The following is a 9755-nucleotide window of genomic DNA, read 5'->3' as shown; positions in this document are numbered from 1 at the left end:
TGTGGGGGTTTCGGTTCTGATGTTGCTAAAAGGGGTTTTTCAATTTGGTCTCTTTATGATAGTCACTATCATTGCTCTTTGTTAGATGGATTATATTGAAGCTTCTTCTGCTTTGGATGCTGCGAAATTGTGGGAAAGTTGGTGTCTTTGTTTTTTAGTTTTTCTCTTTTTGTCGATTATGGTTGTGGAATATCTGGAGAGCTTAATCTATATCTTTATACCTTGTATTTGTGGAGTCCAAGAACAAGTTTCCTTTTTGTCTCAACATGCTTGAAGTCTCGATTGTGATGTTTCTCTGCTTTAATTTCAGGTTTAAAGTTGAACAAAATTCGCTTAGAGATTCAATGTTTGCTCTAAGGTTGTGAAGTTGTCGGGAACCAACAGTTTGAGATATGTTGGTGGTGACATGTTCGAATCTATTCCCAAGGCTGATGCATTTCTACTCAAGGTAGGCATCTATAAACGAATGTTTCCTAAAGTTCTTTCTTTACTTTTTGAAGTGGATTCTGCATGATTGGAGTGACAAGAATTGTAAGAAGATATTAGAAAATTGCAGAGAAGCTATTTTTGTTAAAGGCAAAAGAGGAAAAGTAATTGTGATAGAAAATGTGATAAACGAAGGGCAAGATGAGCAGGGACTTATTTGACTAAAGTTCCTCATGTCTTGTTAATGGAAAAGAAAGAAGAGAAGAAGAATGGAAGAAAGTGTTCCTGGAAGAAAGTCGATTATGGTCTCCTGCATCTGATGCTTTGATTTCTTTTTCACTTTGAAATTTTGTCATGGGTTTCAAGCTGTGATGCACGAATACTATCAGATATGATGATAGTGAATATGATGATAATGTGATACACTTATTTTGAGAACAACAGTATACTGCCTCGGTTAAGAAGAAACCGAGGCATAAAGTTTTGCGAAAAAGAAATCCAAAAAACGAAAAATGTACTATATCGGTTTTCTATGAATCGAGGCGAAATCCTTCAACTTTTTACCTCAGTTCACAACCGAGGCATAAAGGTGTGGACTTTTTGCCTCGTCTGTATATGCCTCGGTTCAAGAACCGCTGCCTATAGGCGAAAATAACCGGTGTCGTTTCCCCTTACTACACTAGTGGCTCCATGTAAATCTCTTCTTATAAATCATCATTGAGCAATTCATTGCTGACATTTAGTGGATAAATAGGTCATTGTTGACATTTAGAGGATAAAGAAACCATTGTTGAAGAATCATCATAACTATAAATAAACTAACAAAAACTGTTTTTGTCGCTTAGAAAAAACATATATGACCAAGTCAAATGCACTAGTGAAAGAAGAGAGGTCAGAAGAGACAATAATTGAAGAAGTCACAGATTAATAAGAGAGAAAAATCCTAAAAAACCAAGATTCTTCCACTAAGGCACCTTAAAGACGAAAAAGAGTGAGCTCGATACTTTGAATAGCTTCTTGAGATGAGATTGGACGTGCGACCACACAACAAACCTAAAAGAGAAAAAAATGTGACCTAGATGTTCTAAAGCAATGCGTAAGAGGAGATGGGAGACGTCATCATGTACGATAATTTTTTTTAACTTTTTCATTTAGTTTTGGTGTTTATTCGGGGGAACCGACGTATATGAGTATTTAGACGTCGGGCCCTTCCATAACCGACATCTAAATAGTTGTTTTATTTACGAAAAATGTCACCGGTCATTTTTTAAGTTGGATATTCCAGAGTCAGACGTCTAAAAGGTAACGTTAAAGGTCTTTTTTACACTAGTGTAATTTACCCATCTCAGTCCAACGTGCTCGGATGGAATTGTGTTTAACAAAACAAATGCAGAAATAAAACCTAATAATTTTTCAATGAATTGGGTAATATATATGTTTAAATTCTAACCAACCCAACCCGCAAACACCCCTAATGAAATGTGGTCGTAACTGTTTCAGATCTCTTTCCTCTTTATTGATATATTGAAAATAAAGAAGGAAGAATAAACAACTATAACTATCTATCTATTCGTCTCTTTTCTCTTTTACTAATATGCATAAGATAATTAAATACTCAAACAAAATGATAAAAAGTCTATTATATTTTATTTAAGTTATAATTTAATGTTAATATTTATTTTAATATTTTCTTATAATATTTTCTTAACATTTATAAAGTGTTGGGATGACACGTTATCTTTTATTTAGCTATAGTTGAGATACATGGAGGACAAAGGTTGTTAGCAAAATGATGAAGATGAAGTTTTGATGATGTCCAAATCAAGTCAAGATATATTAAGATTCATGAAGATCCTTTGAAGACTTGTTTTTGTTATAAAAATCTTTTGTAATAATTATAGTTTAAGGTTTAGAACTTAGATTTGTAGTAGGTTTTGATTCTTGTACTTTCATACTTGTATTTGCTGTTTAGAATAAAAAACACACGGTTTTAATTGATTAAAACGTTGCAAGTGCTGAAAACTCAACTGACACGGAAATAATCGATTAATACCTATTTTAATCGATTAGTTAATTGATTAATCCTTAAAATAATCGATTAAAGGTGACCGTTGGAGTTTTCTTACTTTTGAAAACTAGCCGTTGTACTCATTTTAATCGATTAACACTTGTATTAATCGATTAAAAGCGTTAAATGGCTAGAAACGAAGAACGAAAGAGTATTTGCGTGAGTCTATAAATAGGCTCTAATTTTCCATCAATAGGAACTCTTCCTTGTGCTCTAGTACTCAGAAATCATTGAGACTTGTGTGTTCTTATTCGGCTTGTGAAACTCATGTCTGTGGAGCTGGTGAAGTGCTGCTACGGTGACAGAGGAAATAGTCAGTTCATCCTTGGTGTATCTAAGGAGGTGTTCGGAAGAGAAGTTCGTCCTTCGTGAAGTATTCAGAGGAGGTGTTCATCCTTTGTGAAGACTCAAAGGAGGTGCAGGTTCATCTCTTGTGGTATCGAGAGAGGTGGTTTCTAAACTTTTACAAATTGTTTCTTTGTGATTGTAATTTGTAATTGTTTTGTGAGTAGTGAACTGTTTATCTTGTTTTGAGATAAGCGACTGGATGTAGGATTGGTAAGATCCGAACCAGGATAAAATCATTTGTGCAAATTTCTCTCAACCTTACCCTTTTTATCTGTCTTTATTATTTGCTTGGTAAGTTTAATTACATAGAAATTAAAAGACACGTGTTCGTATTAAAAACCCTCTTAGTTTGTTATTCCACGCTAACCATTCCATTGTAGCCGCTCTGACAAAGGTGTGGAGCATCAAGTGTTGTTTGGCTATAGTTTTTTCTTTTTCATTTCATTTTTCACTTTTGTTTGTTTTGATTGTCTGTGTATCAAGATTGCCATCAACAAATGTAAAATAACCAATGGTTGATCATTTATCCCATCCACATCAATATAGATATCTACTCATTTAAAACTTATGGTAGCTTGATTTATTAAATATGTTGTTGAAGTAAGAGTTTTTTGAAATAATAAAATGATACATTTCCCTCAATGAATGCAACGCAAACAAACGTCTAATAGATGTAATTTTTTCTCTCTTAAAGCTCTAGTTAGTAGGCGTGTTAATGATTTTGTTAGCTTCTAGATATTTTGATATTTTTCACCATTGTCACTATGACTACCCTAATACTATATTGAGTTCTTACCATCATTTTATGAAAATTTTGAAATGATAACCACTAGTAAAAAGACAACCTTTTAACTCGCCTAATACGTATCGATTTTTATAAAACCGAAGCATATTAAAATGCGGTGACATTTTTGTAATTAAGGCGAACTTATATGCCTCGGTTCATTGAAAACCGAAATCTATTCATTATATTGCCTCGGTTATTTACGAAACCGAAGCATAAAAGCCTGTGCAAATCCACCCAACTCTGTAAGTTAGACTGACAACTTTTCCTCCAAGCCCTACTGCATCGGTTAACAAATGAACCGAGTTAGTAGTGTTCTTCATGCCTCGTTTATTCGTTGAACCGAGGTAATAGCCCTTTTACTTGTTCAAAATAATAAAACCTTATCTTCTTGCCCTAACGCGCTTCATCGTTCTTCTTCTTCCCCTGCGCCTCCCCGTTTCTCTTCTTCCCCTATGACCTTCATCACCACTGGACGAACCTCTACCACCAAACGCATAGTCCTCGCGTCCTCCATTTCTCTCGCCCAAAGAAATCTCCACTTCGCGGTCTGGTTTCTCTCGCGGGTCGCTCACTGCGTCCACCGTCGTGCCGCCACAGTTCCTCCGCCACAGTTCCTCCGCCACCAGTGTCTCAATTGTCTCCGGCGCCTCCATTGTCTCATGCCAAGTGGGGCTAGGGATTCCAATCGCGAGCTTCCCCTTTCTTGTTGGGCGACGACAGAGAAACCTTCGGGAGGGTTTGAGAGGAGGGTTCTTCGATTCGCAGTCGCGTGCCGTCGGAGTGGCGATTCACCTCCAACGGTGTCGCCAATCATCACACTCCCTTCCACGGAAACCCATTCCTTGCTTCGCTTCAAATTCGATCCCAAGTTTCAGCTTCTCTAACGCGCTTCTCCAAATTCGCTTTTGGTCCTTTGAGGCCGCTGCCTCTGAGCCCTCAACCTCTGATGGGTTCACGGTCCAACAAATTCTGGAAAATAATTGGATCATTCTAGACGAAAACGAAGGCAATTGGAAGATTCATGCCACCGCCGTGGTCTTTGTTTTAGGGCATGAGTGTGATTGTTCTGTTTTCCAATTTTATTTTATTTGTATCTTGGGTTGTTAGAACTGGATCGTGTGTGTTGCGGTGGCAGTGGGAAAAATTGAAGGTGAGGTTGGATATGTTATCATTCCAACTGGGTAAGGAGAACCTTTGGGATGATCTGGTGTGCGCTGATAACGGTTGAAAAACCGCCTTTTTTACTTAGAAGCTTGCTTGAACTCATGCTTTTGCTTTAGTTTTGTGAATAAGAGAGTTGAGGGTGAATTTAATGGTTTTGTGCTAGATTCCCTTGATTTGGTAGGCTAATTGAATGATTTGAAAGAAGAGTTAAAGTACCGAATGATTGGAATGCAGAAAAGTCAACAAAAATGCAGAAAAGTAAACCAGAATGCAGAAAAGTCAACCAGGGTGCAAAAAAGTCAACCAGAGTGTAGAAAAGTTGCGCTGAGCGCCAATTTTCTTCTGTTTCATGCCTGAGCGCAAGCGCTGAGCATCATTTGAGTGCTGCAGTTGTCGCTGAGCGCCATTTTGGCGCTAAGCGTGGACGACACATGTTTTGGGCCAATTTTATGCTATTTTTATGATCTGTTTTGGGCCTGGCCCCGTTTTCTGTTATTTTTCGGCCCTCTTTAAAGACCTGGACGTCTTAGGGTTTGTATCTTTTGATGGCTTGAGCATAAAAACACACTTGTCACCCCTTGGGGGTAAATTTGGGGATGCGGGAGTCTCCTCTTCTGTTTCTAGGGTTTTTCTATCTCTTTCATTCTTTCATTCCATTGTTCATCTAGTTTCTCCATGATAACGGGGAACTAAACCTTATTTGTTTTCGGAAAGATGTAACCTCTTAAACTCTCATGTATGGAATTGATTCTTGATTATATATGCTTTACTTCATTAATTGTTAGGGGTTTTTCCTTTACACTCTATGGATGCTTTGTTTAACTTATTCAATTGCATGATAATTGATTTTGTCAATATGGACACATACGGGAAAATCTAGAACTGGGGAAATTCTCCTAAAAGCAATATTACCTAGACATAGAAATAGGAGGATCGGTTGCCTTTAAGCTTTTGTGTGAATGTAATACATGATTAATTACTAGGGAGACAAGACATTGTGAACTAGTAATTAGGAGTAGGCTTTCTTCACCGAGACATCGGGTTTAAGGTAAATTAGAAAGTGACATTAACATTAATGAAGAAGATGAATTCATATATGCATGAGAGTAAATTAGGTGAAATCTAAACCCAACAACAATATCATCAACTTCATCCATTCATTCTTGTGTTTAGCCTCAAATTGATCAAATTGCATTCATATTTATTTTATTTTATTTTCATCCAAAAATCCCAAAATTCGTTCTTTAGAGTATTAATTAGTTGAGTAATCACATAACTGTTTAGTGTTGTGAGTCTCTTGGGAAACGATACTTGGTCTTACCATTTATTATTACTTGATATGATTCGGTACACTTGCCGAGGTCTTAACAAGTTTTTGACTCCGTTTTCGGAGATTAAAAATTTGTTTATCACGCACAGGTAAGAAGATTTCCTTATTCGAACAAGCCCCTTTCTTGCGTGGATTGTGAAATCCAACTATAAGAAACTCTGTGAGGGTTTTGCCAGCATAGGTAATGTCATCGTCATTTAGTTTGAACCGGTTAACGTTTTATTACAGTTGCAAGTTTTCTTTATCTAGTTCAGATTACGATGTGCAGGTTCTTCCATTCTGAACGAAGTGGGGAGGTTGGGGATAAAGAGGGACGAAGCTTTCCACAACCTTGTGTTCATCCAGTTTCCGATTCTGATGAAGTGGGTTGTGTTGGGAGGGGAGAGTTTGCACAGGCAGCTTGCAGAGGAAATCAGGAGCGTTGTTAAGGAAGCAAATGGGGTGAGTCTCCATGCATTCGATAGGATGACTTTGACTAAATCTGTGGTGTACGAGGTGATGAGGATAGAGTCGGTGGTGTCGTTCCAATACGGGAAGGCCATGGAAGATCTTGTGGTGGATAGCCATGCTGCGGCGTACGTGATCAAGAAGGGTGAGATGATCTTTGGATATCAATCGTTCGCTACGAAAGACCCTAAGATCTTTGAGAGAGCGGAGGAGTTGGTGGCCCACAAGTTTGTTTTGTAATAGTCTTACATACAAAAGATTGTGATGCTCAATAATTTGACCTGTGTGAAAAAGTAGAGTGGTGATGAGGAGAATAAAACGAATAAAAATTCATATATAATTTGGGAATGAGTATAGGGGTCCGTTATGAAAAGGCATGTGATATGAAGTTGTGATAATTTTGTTGTAATAATTATTAGGCTATTATCATGGTTTGATTCTTGTTTAACTTCCTCCTCTACATTCCGAGATTGGGCCAGGAGAATTCCGATGACAATACACTCACCCCTTGCTTCTTCCAACTCTCAATCATCACATCCAATGCGTTGTTGTTGTGGTCATACACTATGAGGAGGCGTCTATTGGATTGAAATTGGAAAGAATCAGCAACAATTTTTAAAGTAGATACCTCATTGCAATGAAAACCAGGGTGTACTCAGCTTTAGAGAGATTCATGAAAGACATGATTCTCTTTCTAATTCTTGCTTCCAGTTCTGACTCGTGCCCACTGTAGAGAACCTGGGACTGCAAGTTCACTGACTTGTAGGATACATCAAAGAAGGAGGCGTCTAGTGTAAAGTGCGACAATGATTAGGATGAAGAAGAAGAAACAATCGAAGCATTGGGGCAAGGTCTCTTTTGCTAAGCGTAGGGGAAATACAGAAAAATATCATGGAATGGTTGTAGCTGCTTTACAAGCAGAAAATGAGTATTTCAAAGAAAGTAAGAAGTTGTGTGAGGCATTCAACGCAGTGTCACCATGAATGTTCTTAATTTATATTGGGGGGATACTGCCTCAGTTTAGTAGGAACCAAGGCGAAAATTCCTTCGAGAAAAAATAATATAAAAAAGGAAAAATTGTACTGCCTTAGTTGTCTCTGAACCAAGGTAAAATCCTACCTTTTTTTGCCTCGGTTCTAAACCGAGGCATAAAGTCTACCCCTTTTTGCCTCGCCAGTATATGCCTCGGTTGCGGAACCGCTGTCTATAAGCGAAAATAGTTGTTGTCGTTTCTCTTGACTGCACTAGTGAACTTATCTCAAGTTTGGATTTCATTAAGTGTAACCAAATAGTTTATGCAATAATCAACCCCATATGATGAAACAATTGTTATTTGACAGAGATCAAAAGTAATGTTAAGAAGGAATACCAATTAGAAATCCATATTTAAAGTATTTGTACAATCTATAGATCTCCATTGGAACTTGGTTTCCATTAGCAGTACAAACTTTTCTCTCTCTTTTTATTATTATTTTGATGATGCTTTAATTTGGTTACCTTGTCTAAAATTAAATTTCATAATAATGATTTTAGTTGTAATTTATATATAGAGAGGAAGAAAAAAATTATCAAATTAGCTTTTAAGCAATTCTGTCAAATGTAACATTATAATATTAGAATCAGATTCTAACATAACATATTTTTTTTAAGATTAAAAACATATTATTCTCAAATTTAATTGTAATTATGTAAAACGTGTTAGTCCTTTGTTGCATATTGTGTTAGTATTTCAAGTATGAGTCTAAGTCTTACGTTGGGTAGAAATGAGAAAGTAGAACATCATATATGTTTAAAGATCCATTAACCAATTGTCTTAAGGTTTTGGGTAGAGAGTGGTGTCAATCTATTATGTAGTTAGACTTATATCTCATTGGTATTGTAACTACCCAATGAACATCCTCCTCCACAGACCTAATATTGTGAATACACTAACATTGGCTCGTAGTTTAAAGTGTGGGGCATGCTGAGTATTTTAACTTGTTGTCTTAAGCCCATCTTGCATAACCTATAGCCTATATCTTCCATAGATGGACTCGTCCGCATAGCTTGCATGGACTTAAATTCCAAAAATTAAGTAAAACTGGCACAACACATTCTGTGTATTTCTTTTAATAAATTTTTTCATTCGCATTTTCATATGCTGTTGTTGAAGCTATCAAATTAATACTACTTTTCAAGGCAACTTCAGTATTGCCAAGTAGTATCACTAGTACAATAAAGACAAACAGCACCGGTTGCTTTTGGTTATAGACTGCGGTTATGAAACCGAGGCACATACAAACGAGGTAGAAAAGAACAAGTTTTCTGACTCGGTTGCGAACCGAAACAAAAGTGAATAGGATTATGCCTCGGTTTTTAAGATAACCGAGGCAGTAGCATATGTTTTTTTTTTCATATTTTACGCATTCGTCCTGTTCAATTTTGGAAGCTCGTTTGTGGTGTTACAATGCTGTAATCAGTTTGTGAATGGGGCTCATATCCAAGCTTATCCATTATATCTTCTAGCCTGCATTCTTCTTCCAACTTGAATTCTTCTTCTAGCCTTTTCTAGCCTGCATTCTTCTTCCAACTTTCCAAGCTTATCCATTATATCTTCATCCTCTTCGGTGAAATCATCAGGCTCATATCCAACATCAAAATTCTCATATCTTTCTCATCCCCTAAGTCCATATCCTCTTATTGCATTTTCCTCTGCATTGTTGTCCAGTGTCTCAAACTCAAAAGTGTTTCCAAAATCTGTGTCCGACAAAAACCCCAACCCAAAATCAAAACAATAGGATCAAATCTCAACCCAAGATCAAAACAGACACCCAAGATTTCCCAATTTCAGAAACCTAAATTCATGTAACCCAGAATGTTTTCCCTTACCGCCCCGCAACCGGACCACCATAAAAGAACCAAGAACAGCGCCGCTGCGATTCGCCAGTTCGTCTTCCTCGCAAGCACAACCATGAGCTTCAATCGCGAACTCCGTATGCTGCCATCCATGGTCGCGCCTCCATCCTCTCCACAACAGTAAGAAGACACAATGTTTTCCCCTTTCCCCCATCTGCAGAACCCTAATTTTAGGACCCGGACAGGAAGACGCCGCGACGGAGATGGAACCCTTGTGGAGGCAGCGCCGCTACAACCCTCACGGTGCCGCGTCCTCCCAGTTTGTCTGCAAGAAAGGAAGAAGAAAGAAG

At 37.5% G+C, this 9755-nt stretch overlaps 1 protein-coding gene and 1 long non-coding RNA gene across 2 annotated transcripts; both read left to right on the top strand.

Annotated features, from left to right (window-relative positions):
- Window positions 1–310: 310 nt before the first annotated feature.
- On the top strand, window positions 311–869 carry LOC148202701 (uncharacterized). Its single transcript, XR_015784819.1, has 2 exons — window positions 311–448; window positions 501–869. It is a non-coding gene; the product is annotated as an uncharacterized LOC148202701 (long non-coding RNA).
- Window positions 870–4288: 3419 nt separating this feature from the next.
- On the top strand, window positions 4289–6810 carry LOC148202700 (allene oxide synthase, chloroplastic-like). The gene is made up of 4 exons (XM_088109676.1): window positions 4289–4378; window positions 4737–4810; window positions 6240–6304; window positions 6392–6810. Exons 1-4 carry the CDS (start codon window positions 4289–4291, stop codon window positions 6808–6810), a joined length of 648 nt encoding a protein of 215 aa, XP_087965802.1.
- The last annotated feature ends 2945 nt before the right edge of the window (window positions 6811–9755 follow it).

This window comes from Vigna umbellata, chromosome 3 (genome assembly GCF_029865625.1).
Source record: "Vigna umbellata cultivar VRB3 chromosome 3, Vumbellata_1.0, whole genome shotgun sequence".
Taxonomy (NCBI): Eukaryota; Viridiplantae; Streptophyta; class Magnoliopsida; order Fabales; family Fabaceae; genus Vigna; species Vigna umbellata.
The sequence above is the reverse complement of the archived record's forward strand: the minus strand, read 5'-3'. Positions and strand labels throughout refer to the sequence as shown.